The sequence below is a fragment of the Eurosta solidaginis genome, chromosome 4 (assembly GCF_040869045.1).
Source record: "Eurosta solidaginis isolate ZX-2024a chromosome 4, ASM4086904v1, whole genome shotgun sequence".
Classification (NCBI taxonomy): Eukaryota; Metazoa; Arthropoda; class Insecta; order Diptera; family Tephritidae; genus Eurosta; species Eurosta solidaginis.
The window spans coordinates 6,857,784-6,880,740 of record NC_090322.1 but is presented as its reverse complement, the minus strand read 5'-3'; the positions used below and the strand labels follow the sequence as shown (position 1 = coordinate 6,880,740).

At 38.2% G+C, this 22,957-nt stretch overlaps 1 protein-coding gene across 1 annotated transcript in view; it reads right to left on the bottom strand.

Annotated features, from left to right (window-relative positions):
* sno (strawberry notch) overlaps window positions 1-22,957 on the bottom strand; it is a 69,776-nt gene that overhangs the window by 31,643 nt on the left and 15,176 nt on the right. Inside the window, exon 2 of the mRNA XM_067779890.1 lies at window positions 20,102-20,210. Coding sequence (XP_067635991.1) covers window positions 20,102-20,210 — 109 coding nt within the window. The remainder of the gene's footprint in view (window positions 1-20,101; window positions 20,211-22,957) is intronic.

Below are 22,957 nucleotides of genomic sequence, written 5' to 3'. Positions count from 1 at the left end.
ACTTAACGATATTTACCTTAGTAAGAAAGAGTTATTTAAAAACGTTAAAATTTTTATTAATATTAATATATTGCTAAATTTAATAATTTCAATCCTGAAGTAAAAGTAATTTGTCATTTTAATATAATAATAGGAACATTCGATGCGTAATATAATGAATAAGTAAGCTCAAAATAGGGAAATTTTATATTGCTCTGGCAGGAAGGGTATGATTTAATCAATCTGCTTCTCGTAAACAAAAGGTAGGAAAAGGAAAGGTAGGTAAAGGAAAGGAAAGGAAGGGAAAGGAAAGGAAAAGAAAGGAAAGGAAAATCAATGGAAGGGAAATGAAAATAAAAGAAATGAAAGAAAAGTAGAGGAATGGAAAGGAAAGGCAAGGAAAGGAAAGTAAAGGAAAGGAAAAGAAAAGAAAAGAAAGGAAGGAAAGGAAAGGAAGGAATATGAATGGAAAGAAAGTAAAAGAAAGGAAATAAAAAGAAAATTAAAAGAAAGGAAAGGAAAATAAAGAAAAGGAAAGTAAAGGAAAGGAAAGGAAAGCAAAGCAAGGGACAGGAAAGGAAAGAAATGGAAAGGAAAGGAAAGGAAAGGAAAAGAAAGGAAAAAGAAAACTAGAGGAGTGGAAAGGACAGGAAAGGAAAAGAAAGGAAGGAAAAGAAAGCAAGGAAAGGAAAAGAAGGACTATGAATGGAAGAGAAATGAAAGTAAAAGAAAGGAATTAAAAAGAAAATTAAAAGAAAGGAAAGGAAAATAAAGAAAATGGAAGGAAAGGAAAGACAGGAAAGGAAAAGAATGGAAAGGAAAGAAAAGGAAATGAAAGGGAAGGAAAGGAAAGTGAAGGAAAGGAAGGGAAAGGAAAGCAAAGAAAAGAAAACATTGATAAGGAAAATAAAAGAATAGAATGGAAAAGAAAGGAAAGCAAAGGAAAGAAAAGAAATAGAATTGGTGCATGATCAGCTATGTATTTTTGTTTCATTTTTATTGTGTACAAAGCAACTCCTCGGCCATGCTCACGATTCAGCATAGTACACAAAAAGCAGGTACACACACAAAGCGTGTCTATAGTATGAATAAGTGCATGTGTAGTGGTGTGACTTTTATGTTAAATTTTTTATATTAAAATGATTTTTCAAATTTTTTTTATTTATGGATAACAGTGCAGCTCAAAATTTCCTATCAATACATATATAATTTGTATGCCTTAGAATTATGGTTTAACAGAAAACGGTTCCACATTTTGTCATCTTGTGTATTTATATATAAGATACTCTTACCTCAAGAATTTTGAAAATTTGCATAATTTTTTTACAATTTTGTTTTGGAAGAGTGTTTTGACTTTGTAAGACTAAAATTGATTGAACTACAAAACTGCATACTTAGAAAATTTCTGAAAATCCTTTATAGGATTTAGAAAAAAGGCGCAAATATTTAAGGCTGGTATGCAATATTTGGTATGAATATTCTATAGATGAGCAAATTGTGGTGAGAGAGGTAGAGGAAGTGGCAGTGAAAGGAAATGGACGTGCAAAGTAATGGAACTGAAGAAAAAAAGTGGATTGGGAGTGACGGAGTGGATAAGCGATATAAAATAAATAAATGTAAGGCGCGATAACCTCCGAAGAGATCTAAGGCCGGGCTTCTCTTCCAATTTGCGTCGTGCTCCTCTTTATTTTCCCTACAAATTGGCCGGACGGGACCTACATGTTTTATGCCGACTCCGAACGGCATCTGCAAAGCAGATGAGTTTTCACTGAGAGCATTTCATGGCAGAAATACACCCGGAGTGCTTGCCAAACACTGCCGAGGGGCGACCCCGCTTAGAAAAATGTTCTTCTAATTGAAAAATCTTATTTCTAAAATTTTGATGTTGCTTTGCCCGGGAGTTGAACCCAGGGCATACGGTGTAATAGGCGGAGCACCCTACCATCACACCACGGTGGCCGGATAAGCGATATGGTGAGGGGTAATTCGAGAAAGTATGGAAGGGAGCAAGAGTGACTAAGAGGAGGACAGAAATAAAAAGGCGAAATAGAAGACGAAGTGGAAGAGAGTTATAAAGATAGGAGGAAGGCCTACCTCTTTAATGTGGGCAGGCTGATTTCCGGGAAGGAGACCAACTGCCTGATACGAGTATAACTTACATATAAACTGAATTGTTTTATATTTTCAGTCATACGAAAGGGGGGGCATAGCTTTATTTAATTTTTATATGGAAGAAAATTGGAAGAAACATTGTCATCTATGCAAGTATTGAGAGACCCATAACTTGTATTTTGTTAGACTAAACTGGGCACCAAAAAATTCAGAAAAAGTTCGAAGCATGTGTAATGTTTTCTAGAATTTTCCAATTTGTCGAAAACGCTTTTGAGATTGGTTTGCCTACTTGCCGTAGAAAATTCATACAAGTTTTTTCTGAAATTATCGAAAATTGCCACTGCTATTTTCGTGATCGCTGCTGTTAATATGTACATATATTTCTAAAACAATAGCTGTAATTGAATGTTGGTGTAGAAATGTTCTACCTTTGAAATGTAAATAATTAGCAAATTTTTATCGCACGCTAAATATTTGTAGGTACATACATACAAATAAACACTCACATGCATACTCACAAATGCAATAGGGTTATTCGCTTTGTTTGCAAGATGCTCGGGCTGCACGGATTCTTTATATCCTATGCAATACTACGAGAGCATCCCATTGCAGAGTTATAGCATGCATCAGCAACAAGCGTCAAAATATTGGCATAGAATATAACAAAATTCAACGAAAAATGTTGAAAAACAGTCGCTCAGTTTTTTCGTGAGCGAAATTAGTGGTTTGCGAGGAATACTGTTGAGGCAAGGTTGCACTTTCGTTTCCTACAATTTAAACATAGCATAAATTGCACAATGCACCATTTGCAATACAAAGCGCATCGCCCTAATATATCAATCTTATTTAAATGCAGAAAACTTGTTTATCTTGATTAGTAATAAGAAGACGAATTATTAATGGGTAAAGTAGCGCCCAAGCCAATTGTTCGTGGAATGGGCAAAGACAAACTTTATTTACTGCACGGATAATAATTATATGGACACCCACATACCTGCAAACATATGCCAAATATTCTCAAGAAAATTCAAGGATAAACAGAAATAACACCACATGGGACCGCACAGTTGCCGAGTAAAAGCAATGATGCGCATATATAATGCAATTCTAGTTGCTAGAACAACAAAAGCATTAGCTACAAACACACACTAGAATGCAAGAGGGCAGATGCGGAGTGTACAAAGTGAAATGTTTTTGTTTCGTTTCAGCACGGAATACAAGCGAACTTAAGTCCACAAACCTGTGGGTTTGCTTTGCGGGCTTTCCATGTTAGGCAAGCGCGTGGCAGAACTGTAATACAAATAAAATAGACCGACCCTGTGGTGACCGCTGACAGAAGGAGTTTAAGGATATTCTGGCAATGACCTGATTGATATCTTAGCATGGAATGGGGCACAATAGGAATGCTTTTTGAGGCGCGAGAATACTAAATATGTGGTCAGAACTATGCTGTCGGCATGTTGTAGTTCGAAATTTCTCTCAGAGCAGCACTCATTCAAAAGCAAGCTATAACTTAACATGTTAATATTGTTACGAATATTAGCAACACTTTTTTTTTTTTTTTTTTTTTTTTAAGGGGTACTGTCATCTCTAAGCCGATGCTAAGCAGTGACTTGTATGCACATAACCAAATTAATCATTATGTCTACACATATGTACGTACATGCAGCGGAGAAGCAACGCACAACAACATGCATATATCTGAGATACTCCTGAAAGTATGCAATAATTGTGCAAGTATTACTCACAAACACACGCGCATGAGCTGTGAGAGAAGCTATAAAAATTGTGCATCTGTAGTTATAGCTGAGAAATTTATAGCAGATAACCAACTAGTAGATTCTGGAAATGGAAGCGCCTAGAAGATGCGAACGAGAAATCATAGAGTATAAAAGGCAGCAACAGTAGAGGCGCGACAATCAGTTTGATTTAAGCATTCCATCTGTCGAGTAGTAGCAGTGTTATTTTTGAAAGTACTTTAATAAAGGCCATTTTGCATTATTGAATGGTGGTGTTATTTATTCAACAGTTTAGTGATTCGAGCGTTAGAAGAAGATTGCAAATAAGGGGAATTGCAGTAAATTCGTTACAATATTAAGCAGACAAGGGCCGCAATCTGTCTGACATGGTCGCATTAGTTGACTGTAGTAAAATTGAAGCGCTAATTCAGCGTGCGCCACTGCAACAATGTGTTAAAGAGTTAAGGCAATTGTCCAGGTTGTATCATGGAACTCCGACCACTTCGCGGAAAAAGCTCCTTTAAACAAACTCTGTCAATAGCTCTGCTTGAATCGCACCTCCTTGGAATTAACTGTTTTAAAAAAGCTGTGTTAACTCATCACAAGATCATCTAACTGCTTCGAGCTCAATTGTAAACAAGTAAAGGTTAAGAATGCCCAAATGGTTCACGGAGTGCTTCAAAACGTTATCACAACGAAAGTCGCAATACACTTGCTATTAATAAAATTTCATTGGTAGAATTGGTTCCCTCGAGTCTTTTGGATGGTAAAATCGTAGCCTAGCCGTAAAAATATAAGAGGCAGTTTTATGAAACCGGACAAGCAGAAGCATTCTACAAACCTTCGGAGACCGGTACAGTAACCAACCCACCGTAACATGTCCATGGGTACTGCACTGCGCTGGCCAGAACTCGAATAGTAAATCAACAATTCTAGGGTCAGAAAAATCGTGGGCATATATAAGGCCCACGGCTTGTGACGACTATGATGCAATTGTGGAATTTTTCCCAACCCCAAAAAAAAGTTTTGGTTGTTGTTATTTTAGCTGTTATAACGACTCCTCCCTTAGGGAGCGATATCATCTTTGATCTATATGGATCCGCCACGCTTCGGAACTAGCATTTTCATTTGGGAGGCAGAAAGCTAGACTTGCCTAACCTAGCTATAATCTAAGAACTTATTTGAAAATGAAGGGCACGACTATGTAGTCAAAAAGCTGATACAAAAGTTGAGCATTTGTACTGTCGAGAGTAAGATAAAACTTTGCGAGCACGTTTCAAGAAAATTCCCAAGGATTGAGCAGTCAGACTATTCCTACAACATCCTTATTATCCTGACACCACTACCAGACGGCCAGCCCAAATTTAAACGGTGACAACGCATTAACTATGCAACTTAAGTAGCCTCACCCCTCAATATAACTTGCGTACTAAAGCGAGTAGACGGTAAGGAAGCTAGACTAATTTCCTTACGGAAAGTGCATATTATATTACCGCCATTTCCAAGTGGACATTTGATGCGTTTGGTTTTGAGTTTACAACATATTGACAAACAAGAGCGAAATGGTTAGTTGAGACACATTAAAGGAAGGTCGAATGAACAAATGGACGGGCGTACATATAAACATGAAAACAAGCCACGCCCTTACATAAACACAGCGACAAAAGATAAAGTGTTGTTGCTGTAGAGCAAAAGCAATCACATAAGCAAATAACTGCCGCATAAAACGACGGCTCAAGATGCTGCAGTTAAACTTAAGTAGGAAACTTAAGAAGCCCTCACTAGGCACACACCTCTCCAGGCTGCAATCGCACAAAAGCGCACAGAGACTACACCGTTGTCAAAGTAATTGCATTACGTTTTTGTTATGCAATTAGCATAAGCATACGCGTCGCCTCTGCTTATGTACTTATGGGCAAGTACAGTGGAAGGCAAACAAATAACAGCAAAATTAAAACAAATTATAATTCGATGGGGTGTCTCGCCTTGCACAAACCGGCGTCATCCCAAAACGTCGACTAGTAGGCGCTTTCACGATCCCCCCCCCCCCCCCCCCCCCATGTTGGGGTGAAGCGTCCTCGTGGTAACACCTGGTAACGCTTCGGCGGCGAATTCGAGCGGCGACCCTCCCCCTATAACAGATTTCGCTTGTGTTTTCGGCCGGTACGCCTTTTTTCTTTCATTCAGGGTCAAGTTTTTCATGGAGCCCAGGACCGACAATAAGATGCTCAAACCTTGTCAAACCACCTGTCTCTATAAGCATACCTGAAGCGAATACTCCCCCGCATTATGTGGAGATGGCTGATGTACGAACTTCACAATATGCATATCCGGTGGAATCTAATATCTCGCTAGAGGATGAACAGAGGTTTCTCGCCTCTCCAGGGAGACCTGATCAGCCCAGCAAAGCTGTGGAACATGATATATGAGCGGATAAGTGGTGCCACTCGTAAGTGTCTAAGGCGACTTCTAGCTAGGAAGAATGTAATCGTTACTTTAAATTAGTATAGATTGGAATTTCAGTACTAATTTTTTGATGAATATAAATTAAATATTTTGATGTGAATATAAATTGTCATTAAGTATAATCGTAGTGTAATGAGCATAAGCTACATTAAATATTAAACTCGCAAGAATATTACCCACAATGTCCAAACTTTCAGTCCACTTCCCCAAACTTTAGAAACTTTCGATACGGTCCATTGCTTATCCTTGGAATCACAACAAATGTGGCTGACGTAAATGCATTGCTGCTCAAGACATTATAAACATAATTATAATTATTTGAAATTATCAACGCACACGGCCGCAGTGAGTCGCCCGAGGATACACGGCGGACTATCAAATGTGAGTGAATTAGATGCAATGCTGCTGCTGCAATTTGATTTCTATATTTGAATGTTGGTTATCAGGCAGAAACTTTGAATTATTGACGAGTTTTAGTTGACAAATAATATTGCGATAAGGAACAAGAACTTATTGCACTGAGGAAGGAGGGGCATTCAATTACATTACTGTTGGCGAACGGAGATATTGTGTGGTCAGCGGTTGGGAGAGCCCAACCGAATGCAAAACGAATAAGACAACAATGTGAAATTAAAATTTGCTAAGTTCGATAATCATTTGAATGGTCGGTTTCGCAAACTTTAATTTTCCCTTTATCAAAATGCACAGCAAAAGAGTCGTACACTAAATCTGTTGGTCGTAGTAAATTTCAAACTCTTGAGTCTTTTTAATCGTTGCCGCATACGCGTTTCTCACCAAATTTTTCGGCTGCTGACATTGTTCAGGGGTTTAAATTCTTTACCCAACGCGTTGAAGGTTAAAGGCTATAGCTATATACAGTGTCATTTTTTGTTCTGAGCTTCTTCAGTCTGTCCACAATTCGCTAGAACGGTCCTTATATACAATATTAAGCAGTCGGATTCGGCGGTATTTGGTGCTCTTTATGACATCGGCTTTTGGGTAAGAGTTGATGCAACTCTTTACCAACTCTTGCCTGCGTATTTGAATAGTCAGCCGGAACTCTGACATTGAGGTAGCAGCTATGAATCTGTGCTCTCAGTCTCAGTTACCAACGTAACAATCTTTGTTAAGAGCCAGGCTGCCCAAAAGGCATTAGGATCTAACTTGACGCAAAATGATATCGTACGGAGGTGTCGAGCTCTAGCGGCGCCCATAGGGCATCTCAGTCTCTCGCTCTGTTTAGTTGCAGAGCACAGCGATATTGAATGGAATGAAAATGTTGATTAGATGGCTAGGAAAGGTTCCGTAATGGATATAAACGAAGCATGCAACTCTGTACGAGGAATACACTATGAGGGAAACGAACTTGCTATGGACCAACAGTGATAGTTTTGAGGTAACAAGGTCCCCTCAAACTAAGCAATATGCAATAAGACTACTAACGGACGTCATCACAGGTCACTGTGCTCTAACAATAGCATAAACTTATAAGCACGCTCTGCAGAAGCTGTCAGGATAAGGACGAGGAAGAATTAATTCATGTTTCTCTCCTAGTGCATATGTAAGAAAATTCCTCTTACCAGGTTAGGTTACTCTTGTTGCTCATGTTGGATATTATATTTCTTAATTCGTTATAGGCGGGGGGGGTTGGACATACATTCCGTAGTAGGGGGTTGAACATATTGTCCCCCGAAATAAGCGTGCTTCTTTTTCGAGGCGGCGCGACATTCCTCATCGTACAAGCTACTTTTCAGGGCTCGCTGGACCGCTGCTCGGTTAAATCTTTACATCAGTTGAGTGGAAAGCTCGTGCGGTTACGTGAGCTGCATGTTTCTTTCGGCGCTGCACAAACGTGTATACTTATCTTGGTTGCTTGGTGTATACATATCTTGCTTGGTGTATACATATCTTGAGTAATTGCTCGAGTCGATATTTGGAACTCTTAGCGTGCGCACCTCTAGGAGATTGGTTTTATGTCTGCTGTCGATCACGTCGTGTTAAATTTGTTTTCGTGTAAACTGATCTTTTTTATGAGGAAATATGGCACAAGAGATTGCCATACATAGTTCGGGCCGCTGCGTAGTTGTTAAACCTCGACCCATTGCGAAATATTACTAGGTTATTAATCATCCCAAATCGTCATCATCAACGTTATTTGGCGCTTAAACGCTTAGGAGCTTTTAACCGTTTCTTAACAGTTCACAACAGTCATACCTACTTCGCCCATTAGGAGCAACAAGAAAAAAACGATACTTTCTCGGAGTAACGTCTTCATACATGTGCATAAAATGAGCTACACAGTGAGGCCTTTGACCCCTTCGACAGAGTCACTGATTCCAAGCTGTTTTATGGCTGAGGTATGATGAGAGCCTGGAAAGCTATAATACGAGACTTATAGAGCGAGATTTTGGTTAGTCGAAGGGGGACTTTATTTTCCAACTAGCAGGGTACCCGGCGTTGCTCGGGTTGGGCAGATACTAATCTAAATAAGAAGGTGTATTTTAACGCATTCATTCCCGTTGCTCATAGTCAAGCAATCAGTATATAAGATTTTATTGATCTTCTTCAAAATGTATCGCCCAAATTTTCTCATTCTTACCCTTTATAATTTCCTTATCTCTCCGTCTTCTTTTTTTACACCCTCTACCACTCTCCTTCTTTTTTCGTAGATCACTCATTCCTCTAATTTATCATTCTTTGGTTTATTTTTAAAATTTATTTTGTCACACACAATTCATACTCAAAATCTCATAAACTTAATCAAAATACTTTAGCTGCACAATTTTTGTCTATCATCTCATATAGACAGCTAGTCCTTGGAAGACAAAATCCTTAACGCAAATTATTAACTGTCTTACCACCTAATCTAAAACAATCAAATACTTAAGTAATGCTCATATGTGTTAACAGGATATTACAACAACAAGAACAGCTTCAACAAAACAATGCTCAATCTGTTGAGTTAACAAATGTAACAAATTGAGATAAATTGGAAAACATTTGAAATAAGTACTTGTACTACCACAATGCATACAAACTTAAGTATGCAGAGACTTACAAATCAGCTGAGTTAAAATTAAAACATCAAGAAGAAAATGAACGTAAGGACTTCATGCACAAAATTGAACAGATAACAATTGCAAGTACTAGGAAGTCAACTACGTAAGCACATAAGAGTAGGTCATGAATTGGCTATGGACACAAATTGCATAGCTGAGATAAGAAAGGATGTAAGAATGCAAACTGCAACGATGCAAACATCAAGGATATGCACTTAAGCATATGTTTACCAACAAAAGTAGACATAAAAGGTGGCAGCGTGCATGCGAACAAACGAAGAATGTATGGACGGCTAGAGTTTAAGAAATTCGTAAAATGTTGAACTTGACAGTCAGCAGTCACTTCTTAAGTCACAGCCTAAGTACTTGAGCAAAGGCACGACAGGACATGAGATTCGGAAGCCACATATGTACATATATATGAATGAGCATTGCACATATGACTACAAATATGCATTTTTCTATGACCTATAATTTGCATTTTAAATGCCTGCAAGTCTTTTACATATTTACATTTCTCACAGTTGAATAGCTTAAGTACATTTTGTGGCCAATTTGGTTGAGATATTGGACAGTCTAAGTGGAGAAGTATAGGCTATGCGTGTAAAGTCGAAGTAGTTAATTGCTTTAGGAAAATCTTTGTATGAAAATGAAAGTGTTTTTCGCTTGAGAAGTGCTATAAGTAGTTGTATTGTTGTTATTGTTTGTATTGTTATTGTATTTTCACACATAAAGTGGCAAATAGTAGTACGAGCGTTTGATGGAATTGGATGGGCGATTGTGTGAATGAAAGTGAAAGTGGATGTGCGGTTGATATGATAATTACTTTGTAAATTTTTATTGAGCCAATAAAGGCAGAGATTATTTTGTGTGGAACTAAAGAGATTTTAAGGTTTATTAATTGATTTAAGTGCTTAATTTAGTGGAAGTGCCTGCAGACAAGTATTGAAAGGTATGAAAATTTTAATTAACGACAAGTCGTGTTCCTTTGTAGTTCAACGTAATAAATAAAAAAGGTGTGAGTACCAAGTACTCGTGACATTAGTCACTGGTAACATTAGTAATCGAAATCAAATTCATAACACTTCGAAAATAACTCGGTAACTCGTCTATATATATATCTCGTCGATAACACACGTACTACAAACCTTTCCTTTACTTTCTTCCCTTTTTTCCTTTCTTTTCGTTTACTTTACTTGCCGTTCCTTGTCTTCACTTGCCTTGCTGCAATGTAGTGACTACATTTACGCTTACATTCTGTATTACTCCATACATCATACCAATTCCACTACCTACGTCTAGCTTACACATTCTGTAGTACCCTATACAATATACCACTACCCCACACTATGCCCGCATTTATATTATACAAATATCCCCAATATAGCATAGCACTTGCAAAGACTATGCTTTCGCTTACACTTTATACCTTACTCTGGCATCCAGGATTCCCCCATAGGGCGAGCAAAGATGTTTACACATCGAAAAGTACGCCACCTATTGGAAATATTTTATTTATGTAACCTAGTGAGCGTAGCTTTATGAGCTAAGGCCACCCACTCAATGTACTCCCTGTATATAAATTTGGATAAGGTTGTTGAGAATTGCAATCCAATAGCCACAAGCAAAGAAAAGGTGATTTCATTCAGGAGGCGACCGTTCGTGGATGCACAGTGTAGAAAATATGTCATGAGGAAAACATCTCTGGCAACCAAATCGAGATTTTCCCCGAAAGGCAAAATGTCTAGGGGTCGTATTTGATAGAAATGTCATCGCAAAGCAACAAGAGCCTCATGTGCCTGTTCAAGCAAATCAGTATCAAACTGCTGTAATGTTCAAGAAGTCGAAAACCTCAGTTGGTCATACTTAACATAACAGGAACTGCATCATTGCTTAAACTGGTCTGTCGGTACACTTACTATCCTAATGAGAATATTTCTCTCCCCTGGGAGAAAGAGATGATTTTGATGCAGTGGTTGAATTTAGAGGATAGTAAAAGAAGAGCTGGTGTTTATAAACCAAAATTTAAGAATAAAATAATAGTATAAAACCCCCTCCATACCATCTGGTGTCACATGCTTATAAAATAGGTCTCATCAGTAACAGCACATGTAAGAAGTGTGAGCTGCAGGAAGAAAAGGTTGAACACGTTCTGTGTTCTTGTCCTGCGGTCGCGAGGTTAAGGCTCCAGCTACTAGGGACGGCAGAGTTGCCAGATTTCGAGGCAGCAATTGAGATAGGTCCTAGAAAAGTTCTAGTATTTGCCAAGGGGACGAAATTATCTAATATCGTAAAAAAGTTCTGGTACCTAATTTGGGGTTTTTCACTTGGTCGTCAAACAAAATTCTGGTAACACTATGGACACATTCAGTCTATGTGAGGCCTTTATTGACAGGCCAGTTCAATCTAAATTAATCCCTCACTAAATTTCACATAAACATCCATGCAATAAATGATTTTAGAGAATGCATTCGAAAAAGTTTAAACGTTTAAACTTGAAACGGATCTAGATTAAGCGTTCCTTGTAACCTTAAAAAATTACATCGTTTGTTTATTGAATGCCTTATAGTCCTAAGAAACCTGGGAGTATGGGGAAACACAAAGACAACGAACCAGTAGATCAGTGGTGTTGCTGAATTTATAGGCCTTCGACGAATGTCTCTCCGGCGCGTTTTGGTAGCAGGATCTTCAGGTACTAGCCACGTTAAATCGCTTAAATCATATCTGGACTCTATTTTTCCAGGACATTTGAAATAGTTCATAATTTGGTTGACTGTCTTAAGAAAATCTATACTAGTCCACACACTTCCTGCAGTCTGTAGTATCGTACAAAGATCCAGGAATTTACGAAAGTCAACTGCTTTAAAAAAGCATTTGCTAGACACTTTCTCTGGCTGGCAATAAGTTCTCGCTGGTCCCCTTCACTTACCGGATAGAGATTTTGTGAATACTTTAATATGTGACCTCTGTAAGTATAATGAAGAACGAGGCGTCAGGACTCTGTCTACTCTGCTCACCTTATTTTTAGCTTAATAATTCATCGCCTTGTATCACTACGCAGTATTTACGCTGTGATGCGTTGAAGGTAACAAACACCACAGAACAGTCGAAATGGAGCCTCCTATTGAGCAGTATACCATGAGAAGTGAAGAAGGACGTTTAAGCATTGATAAACTGCTTGAGGACAAATTTCGCATAATAAGCGGCGGAAGATCAAGGATTATGTAGATTAATTATCAGAGAACGGAAGCAATAGTTATAAAGCAAACTACATAGTTTCTGGTGTGCAAATAAAGCATGAGAGCGTGTGTGTGTGTCTACAATAGATTAACAGCTACTGTTTCCAAATTTCACAAATTTTCAATAGTAAAAGCAATCAAATATAAGCTTTTAGCATGCACACTCATGGACCCCCCCCCCCCCCCCCCCCCCCTTCAAGTCCATCGGTTTGGCTTATGCGTATTGTAGAATTAAATCAGATATGAGAGGAATTGCAAGGAATGCTTTTGCCCATTGGTGGAAGGAGTAATACCTTGGCCAATAATAGTCACTAACTACAATAAGGACAACAAGAGCAGGCTTCAGCAAATTTGGATCGCCAACTGCGTATATGTATATGTAAACATATGAATGCAGAGCGCAATATACGTATGCACATACTTACAACGCAAATCTAATATATACACAAAAGGATGTGAGTAGAATAGATACCAACTGCAGAAACGCTGCAATATTCGGCTATAAAACATGTATTACATATTTCTCGAAAAGGGAGGAAGAAGGGAGGTGAGATATATATAGGTAACCTAAAGGTGTGAATGGGAGCAGCAAAAATGTGCATTTTGGATGAGTTGGGGGTAGGCATGGATAACTACTGATCTCGGACATATAAAAATCGATGCAGCGACCAGAGTTGGCCTACACAAGGGTGAGGTTATTGAATGTGGGATGTGCTTAAAAAAGTGCAGATGTGTGTGTAAAGATGTAAAACTAAAGACTAACTCTCCAAACAATACATAAATGTCAGCTATTAGATAAAGCAGAGAAGCACACGTAGGACAGTTAGTACATAGAGACTGTCAGATATTGGCATTTCAAACTGTTTCAAGTAGGTTAGAACAAAGAAAAAGTATTGAAAATTTAAACCAAACTTTATAAAACAAATGTTAAGGCTTTTCGTTCGGCACTTAAATTGTAGGTTTACCCTTATACCATTTTCACACAGAGACAGAGAGAAAAACGTCTTGATCGATTTCGCCACACTCCCTACTAGCAAAAATTTACATTCGATATACCTTCGCAATTAGATGAAGAAGGTATCCAAAATTTATTATAGATTACACACATGAGTGGGGGTGCAGTGGGAATGAGAGTGCAAGTAAAAGTTGGATTAGGAGTGGGGGCTAGAGTTGGAGTGGGAGTGACTGGTAGGGCAACGTCTGATCGGTCCGCTTGCTTACTTATACATAGATGATAGAGGAGGGTTCGGGCTTTTAATCCAGGTAGACAGATGGTAATTCCAGTCAGGGCATGACCTTCTGCCCGCCGAGAACTGTCAACAATTTAATACAGGGTTGTACAACGCAAGCAGAGCTTCGAATACAAGCGCAACTTTTTTTGCAGTAGTTAATGTGTGCAAAGAGAATGTTTGAACATAGAATTTACTCATGAGATGTTTTCTGATTGAGGTATAAGCATTAACTGTTTGACTGCCTTCTTAGCTGACTCTCTATCGCTGCGCTCACATGACATGAAGGTAAACGCCGACCAGTTTTCCGAAGCTCTACTACTCCAAAGCTAATGCATTTAACATTTTGTATTTAAACATTTTGTTATCTAGTCTTCTATTTTAAAGTCCTGTATGGGATATGGCACTCTATACTTTCAAGAGCACACGTGCTAAGTATCATAATAGCTGTAAGGTTCTTGTGACTTACCAGCTCTTTTTCAGCATGTACTACACGTTAAAGGGAGTGAAACATGTACTACATTTAAGCAGTCCAGAGGGGAGATGTGAAGTTATTACTTGACCGTTGACCCAAGCCAAATGGATGGATTCTTATTCCATCAAGGACTGCTATAATCTTCGGAGAACCTTTTTGATATATAAAAATAATTATCAACTGCGAATATACCGAAGGCTGAATGGGTAATCAACCTATGCGGGCTGTAACAGCAAAGCTTGAACGAGGTTCAATCTCAGAATTTGTTTGAAGAATGCCCTGTTACTTATAAAATACTGGGATAGGACATTCATCTATCGTAATTTAAAGGACGACGGCCATGGTGTGACGGTAATGTGCTCCGCCTACTACACCTAAAATCCTTGGTGCAAGTCCCATGTCATTAAAAATTGAAAGAAAAAGTTTTTCTAAGCGAAGTCACCTCTCCGTAGTTTTTTGACAAACACTCCAAGTGTAATCTGCCATGAAAATCTTATCTGATTGCAGCTGCCCTTCTGAGTTGGCATAAAACATGTAGGTCCTGTCCAGTCAATTTGTAGGAATAAATAAAAAGGAGCACGACGCAAATTGGAAGCGAAGCTCGACCTTAATCTAAACAGTCTAAGGAATCCTTAAACTGTAGACATTCAAATCAGATTGGTCAAGATTAAAAGAAGGCGGGAGCTGCACGTTATCACCCAAGGAAAGGCGTGAACCAAGAACGGGACTTCAAAGTGTCGAAGATCAATTACAGGTCTTACAAATTGTAGACTCACAAAGTTACTCGTATCATTTAAATGAGGGGTTGTAGTGAGTGGTTACTGCTTTTTGCGTCACATGCTTTTAAAATAGGCCTTGTCAGTGGTAGCAGATGTAGGAAATGAGGGTTGGAGGAGCGCGTTTTTTTGTGTTATACCCTAGGCTCGTAAGGCTAAAACTCCAACCATTAGGAGTGGCACAGCTGTCAGATCTAGAACAAGCAGGAAGCATAGGTGCAAGAGAGCTTCTAGTATTTCTCAAAAGGACGGAGTTATTCTATAACATAGGTTTCAGTTTGGTCGTTGAGCATACTTCTGGTAACATTATGCAATCCTTCCGCCTATGTGAGATCCTCACGGACCAGTTAGTTCAACCTAACTTAACCTCGGTCTAAATCTGCTGGTGGGTAAAACGAGAGATCCAGAACATTCCTCCTTCTATCTTGTTCCTACTGGCCATCTGAACCAACCTATTTCAATTTGAGCAATAAGTTATATAAAAATTTAACCAGAAGAACCACAGAACTTGCCACACATTTCTACAACATACACATTGACATACAGTTCATCCTAGAAAGCATTGCTGCTCACAATGCAACTACAAAATTTGTAAGAACTATACAAGCTTGACCCCAAATGCAATGTGCATTGTCCAATTATTACCAAAACCAATCGAAAAGCTGAAAAACTGATGCTCGTATAAATGCAAATATGGGTTCTAATAACAGAATACAAAAGGTGATGAGACTTTTTTGAAACCTACACACAAGAATATGAGTGCAGTAGTTGGAATTGTAAGATATGAGGATGAGAAAAGTTATTGGGCACGAAAATTTTGACAACAAGAATATACAAACTTCAACAACAGCCAGTGGGGAGGGCAGCAAAAGAATTTCGAGCACGAAGCAACAGAAACACACACATATACATTGGTAGGTATATGGAAATGAATACCAACACTTGTGTAGTTGATTTTTGAAAATGGCAACAATTGGAGAGGACCCTATAGCTCAATGCATTGGGAATACACACAAAGCTGCACAGTTGCGTAGTGGCGCAAAGAGGGTAATGCTGCATAAACTTTTCGAATACACATGTTTTTGTATTATTTTGTTAGAATATTGAATGAACATTGTTGGCTTGATTCTAATAAACAACAAACCCATTGAAGCAATCTTTCAACTAACTGGCCCACAGGACATACTTTCAAGCGTTATTAAAGCAAAACCCCAAAACACAACAGTTTACGCTATCAAAAGCATCACCACACTACATCTTTATTGAGCTCTAGAATCTAGATACTCGTTGTACAAATATACAAACATACATACATTTGTGTGTGCTCGACTGCGATTAAATATGAGAAATTCGTTTTGTGTTGGGGTTTTTAGCGGTGTTCCTTTTTTGAAAATATGTTTGTATGTCTCCTTTTGACGTGAGTTTGAGTCGAATTTTAGGCTGCATTGTGTTGCGTTGTTTTTTGTTTTCCCATTGATGGGGGTTGTGTTGTTGTTGGTGTTGGAGTTAATGGCGTTGGTGTTTAAATTTGTGAGTTTAGTTTATACGAAAATTTAAAGTTAAGCTTCTGTGACTGCTGACAAAAAGTTGCCTCCATTTTGATTTCCCAACCCACTACGCCAACCCATTCCACATCTGCCTCTTTTTTGGTGTTTCGATGGCGTTTTGGGGATGGGTGGTTGGTGTTACGTGCGTTTGTTGGATTTGTTGTTTCATTATATGCATAAATAAGTTAACTGGTTGAGTTTTATAGATAAATATTTGGGTTCACATATTCATATATGTTTGGATGTGTGTGTGGAAGAGTTGTTACGTATCTGCTCATCACATCAAATGAATATATCTTTGGCAAATTTAAAGTATTTAATTATGAAATGAAATGTACGTCAGAGCTTTATACATACATACATTTACAGCGCCATGATACGTGAAGTTTTCTAAGTTAAGGACAATGTTTGTAGAAAAGGGATTATGTGTAGGCGGAGGGGTCTTCGGTGATTCTGTGAAGGGAGAAATATAAAAGGCAGTCGTGGGCAGGGTGGGGGGTTTAGACAAATTGTTTTATGTAATATGTATGCAAGCATGAAATTTGGGGGTACCTCTTATTCATTTGCATGAGACTGTGCTAGAATTTCGACACCAAAAATTGGCGGCCACAGTGGTGTGATGGTAGCGTCTGCATAAAACAGGTAGATCCCGTCCCGCCAATTTGTAGGAACAAATTAAAAAAGGAGCACGACGCAAATTGGAAGGGAAGCTCGGCCCAAAATCTCTTGGGAGGTTATAGCGCCTTACATTTATTTTTAATTTAATTTTAAAAATTGTCCCAGAAAGAAGTTGAAATATAATTCCATAATATGCAGCTTTTGCAACCTTACATTAGGTTGAACTAGCTGGTCAATAAAGAACTCGCATGGGCCGAATGGTGTCAATGGTGTTACCGGAATTTGTTTGACGAAAAACGGAAAAAACCTAAATAGGTACCAAGTCATATGTTATACGAATAACTCTGTACTATAGGACCCAGCTGAATTACTGCCTCGAGGTCTGCCGCCCCTAGTAGCTGGAGCCTTGACCTTGCTAGCGCTGGACACAAACATAGACCGTGCTCAACCGTTTCTTCCTACAGCTAGTACTTCCTACATCTGCTGCCACTGACGAGGCTTAAAGGGCGAATTAATGGTGACTTATAATCATAAACCCATAACCAGATAAAACAGCTGATCACACCTACCTTATGGAAATCAATGTAATCGAGTTAGCGTTATGGTATGGCACCATTAATCGATTACATTGATTTCCATAAGGTAGGTTCGATCAGCTGTTTTATCTGGTTATGGCTTTATAGTTATAAGTCACCAATAATTTGCCCTTAACTTAGTAATAGTGCGGCCAATTTTCAGCCGCATAGCAATCGTTACTTAAATTTTTTTTTTAAGAAAAAAGTTCTATAAGGAATTTATACAAACCAGTCTCTAAAACGTTATCGAAAATTCGAAAAATTTTAGGATAATCTCGAACCTTTAATTAAACTTTTTTGAATTTTTTGAGTATGCAGGTTTGAAGCTCAACTAATTTTAGTCTAACAATTTAAAAAGTATTGGTCGCTAAAAATTCGCATTGATTTTTGACAATTTTTTTTCTGAAGTGTGTTTAGATTTTCATCCATATAAACAAGTCACACTTTGTATGAAGGAAAATCGAACACAGCCCTCGGAAAAAAATTGATAAAAAATCAATACGAATTTTGATAGACCTCGTGTTAGACCAAAATTAATGGGGCTAAAAGATTGAGAACTCTTTTCAAAAACGTCTTATCTCTCAGGCGTTTATGAAAGAAATGTTGAGATGCATATTTTTCAAAGAAATTTTGAGACAAGACAGGGTGTTTTCGAAAAGGCAGCCCAGATAGGGAGACATTGATTCCATTCAGGATTCCCAAGCGTCTTAAGCTCGGGAATTTCGGCACAAGAAATACACATTAGATGCAGAAAAACCTCACAAAACGAGCAACCAGAATATGTTTGAGTCGCGCCCGAGAGACATTAGTAGCAAGAACTCCGACTTAAAAATTCGTTCTACTCCGGACCTGAAAACATGAATGATAAAGACGAAATAACCAAATGGAACCAGACTTGGAATGTCATTGAAAGCAAGATACAAAAGGTAGGCCCCAAAACCTAATCTAAGATTTTTGAGTTTTGAAAATTTCTTTTAACTTTGGACTTAACGCCCTTCGACCTATTGTTATTGTTGTAGCAGTGGTACATGGTACCTCTTTGACCACGTTAATTTTTGAAAAGGAAGTGGAAGGGAAGAAGGGTGAGGGAGGGGAAAGAAAGTGGGACTAAGAAATGGAGAAAGTGTGAGGGAAAGATTGGAAGGACAGGAAGCAAGAGAAATTAAATAAATAGAGTTTGAGGAAGAGGAAAGAGAATGCGAGTAAAGGAAAGAAACATGAAGAAAGTGGAAGAGGGAAGATAGTGTAGAGAGACAGGGATCAACCGTAGAGAGCAGGAGTAAGAGGCAAGAAGATACCAATTTTTTTTTTTTTTGCACAAGCAACAATATGACAATAGGGAGAGTAGATACATCGCAGGGATCAATATTGTCGGGCAGGAGAACATCTGTACTAACCATTTAATCTTATACATAAAATTTATTGCGAGTATTGTACATATGTGCGTCAGTCTCAATATGTATTTTTGTAGACGTTAAAAATGATAAAACCAAAGATATTGAAATCGGTTGGTCAAGTGAAGCAGGTATGCCATATTGATATAGGGATTCAATATACATATTAGGAATTGAAGTAAGAGAGATAGAGGGGGTGAGAGTGAAAGAGGGAGCGTGAGAGGGGGCGGCAGTGGGTCTAAGAGTGGAAGTGTTAGTGGGAGAAGGAGTGAGTGGGAAGGGGAATGGGAGTGAGCGCGAGAGCAAGACTTTGATTGGGAGTGGGAGTTGGTGAGTGCGAGTGGGGGTGGGTGAGTGCGAGTGGGGTGGGTGAGTGCGAGTGGGTGTGGGGAGGGAGATAAACGGAATGAGGAATAAACAATAATAAGAAGAAAGTTGTAAGGTAAAGTAGAAGAGAATGGAAAAGAGAGTCAACGAGGTGAAACGAGGCTAAGTTTTTAAATGTAGGCAAACCAAGAAAAAAATATCACACTTTGTATAGAGAAGTCTAAAACACACTTCGAAAAAAAATATCAAAAATCAATGCGAATTTTGAGAAACCTATAACTTGTGCTCTGCTAGACTAAAATTGTTTGAGCTACAAAACTGTACACTCGAAAAAATTCAGGGAACTTCAAATAAAAGGTGCGAATCTTTCATGAAATTTTCTAGAATTTTCGAATATTTTCTAAACGAGATTTGTTTGCATAATTTCAGTTACAAAATTCATAGAAATTTTTACTTAAAATATCGAAAAAAAATTTAACTGACGAAATGCCATTGCTCTAGATCTAGGCTCAAACTTTTAAGTTGTGTTCTCACATGGGCTTGCTAGCAAATTCTTTCACACTTACCTGGTACTTCTATTTTGTCTGGATCTTCATCATCATCAAAGTCGGAGCAAGAATCATCATCGTCCAGATCGACGTCGTCGTCAAAATTAAAGGATTTCTTTAAAGAAGCCTGAAAGTAAAGAAACAAAGGAGGGGAGGAGTTAGAAAATAGTAAGAATTTTTATTGGCATACATAAAATGATTTCAATGTAACTTTAAAGGACAGCTTCGATGTGTATAGAAAAGATTTTGGCACATATTTTATCTTCGTATCTCAAACACTTTTCAAGATATAGTTTAAAGTCTGTAGGCGCACATACCTAAAATATTTTTCTACGCGCGTAACGTAAAAACTACGGCAATAATTATTCAAACAGAAATTTTAAGAATTAAAAAAAACGGACAGAAAAGGTTGTAGTGTAAATTCTATGTTTGTATCTCTGTTAGTTGCCGAGATATACACACAAATTTGAATATTATAATTATTAGGGTTAGCTGGGCAACTTTTTTCAGCTCTGTCGTCTACGAATATGTATAATGATGTTTTCAGCGTCGACCTTTATGCCTTTTTCAAATGAATGGCCGTTCCTCATCTTACTCTAGTAAACGCGACCTTTCTATCCTGCTGTCAGAAGCCACTCCCCATAAATGTTTTCGCACATACATTTTCATACAATTTCCCTAATTAATCTTATTCGTTCAACTTTTCGCTAAAATGATATTTCCACTTAAACACTTCACATCTCACATCACAAATTTTGAAATTTAATTTCACGTACCCCAAAATCTGTCATACCTTTTTCATACCACCGTACAAAAAATATATCCCCCAGCCCTAGCCCTAATACAATTTTAAAGTTTCATTTATTTTCAAGCAAATCCTACCAATTCAAAAATCGATATCAACACAATAGAGCTACATAAATTATACGCACAAACAACGCCAATAAGCGAATTTGGGCGCTGATGTTATAATATGAACAGTAACTTGATAAATTTCCACAAATAAAAAAAAGAAGTTCAACACTTACCACAAACTTCTGAGATAGCAAAAAACCACCTTTTTATTATAAAACCAATCAAATTCTTCAGCTGAACTTATTGAACTTCGAATTGAAGCATTTAAGCGCTTTATTTTTGAGAAGAGCAAAAGAACGTCTACACTGCAGCTAAGGTAGTCATCAAATGGCAATGTGTCTATGGACGACCGGGTCACATACCGACTCTCGACAAACTTAACAAAATTTTCAATGCAAAAGCATACAACTGATTTGAGTTGTTGCTGTCGTTGCTGTTGCTGTTGGTGTATGGCACAGGAATAACAATAAAACAACAAACAGAAAATCAAACAAAGCAGCAGCAATGGCCCAACAGCGCAAAAGCGAGAAAGGAATGAGTCCGAATGAGCTCTGAACAACCCCTTTCACCAATGTAGACAACAACAACAATAATAATAGCAGCAACATTAAATAGCAAGTGCTATAGAAAACAAAAACAAAATGTTACATTAAAGCATACTACATGGATGGATGACATCGTAGAGCAACGGGCGTGAGTCGACAAAGGATAGAGACCGACAAGCAGCACAGCTGGTATATACAATGGATGTTGGACAAAAGCACGCAAATAGGTGGGTCGTTGATACACCAGTGACTTGATGTACTACATATATGTTGTTGAACGGTGGGGTAACAGTTATTAAAGACTTATACGTATGAGGCGAGTAGGCATTTGGAATAGTTTAAATAGTTGCAAGCAGCAAAACAAGCACCAACAGGAGCTGGCGGGGATAGATACCCCAATTAACCAACTATAACCATATACACATATGCACATGAATACATGCTAATGTTATGTTTGCTAGTACCAATAATGGGAACACAAATGCTTGTGAATATTAATCGATATGTAGCAAGCAGTTATCAACGGGCACAATGGAACTCATACCTTCGCCAGTATCAAGATACAAGCTCCACCAAACCACTTAGATTGACATGGAATACTCAAGGGTCAAGCTAAGTAGGCTGCGCTCGGGATAGGCATGCCTGTTAACTAGCGTCACTCACCACTCCAGGCAGCACTGTAACAATTGTTACCTTTTTGAACTCTGTAGGCCCACATCCACACCCTAACTCAAACACTGGTTGACTATAGTACATAATGCAAGTTGATCCAACAACTTTGTATAGAAAGCGCAGTTGGGGACTAAGTTATGAAACGCAATACATTTCAAATACCCCAAAACGGCTGATGATAATAGGATACCCCCATCTTCATTTTTCAGATATCTTACAAAAAATCTCGATGCTTGTTATATCTCAGAGTAGGAAACAAAGAGGTACAGAAACGTTTCATTTGCTTGCACGACAAAAAACTGCCATCTAATTGTAAACAGTCTCACTCCCACAAGTGGAACTCCCTGCATAGTGAGTGAAATAGGCCCCATCGTAACCGTAACTGTCATCTGTTGAGTTAACTTTGTGGATCAACTCTTTCATTGTGCTAGTCGCGCTACTGTAAAATCGATAAGCTTGTTTGCATAGACCTAAACTAGATGGAAGTTTGCAAACGTGAAACTAGAACTATAATAACTCAACTGTAATTAAAATAGTCTGAAAAAGGACAGACTTATACTGAGCGACAGACAAAACGCTTTCCCGAATCTGTCTTCATCAATAAGATTCCATAACCATTGCATTTCCAGAACAAAACCTAGGATACTTCTATTTTTCTGATAATATAAGCGAAACTTCTTTTAAGGACGGCAACCGTGGGGTAAGAGTCCTGTATTTACTTGTAAAAAGAACTAGCTCAGTTTTACTGCGGTCCACATAAACCTTACATCCCACACCACTTTTTACTAAGCGCATGACAAAA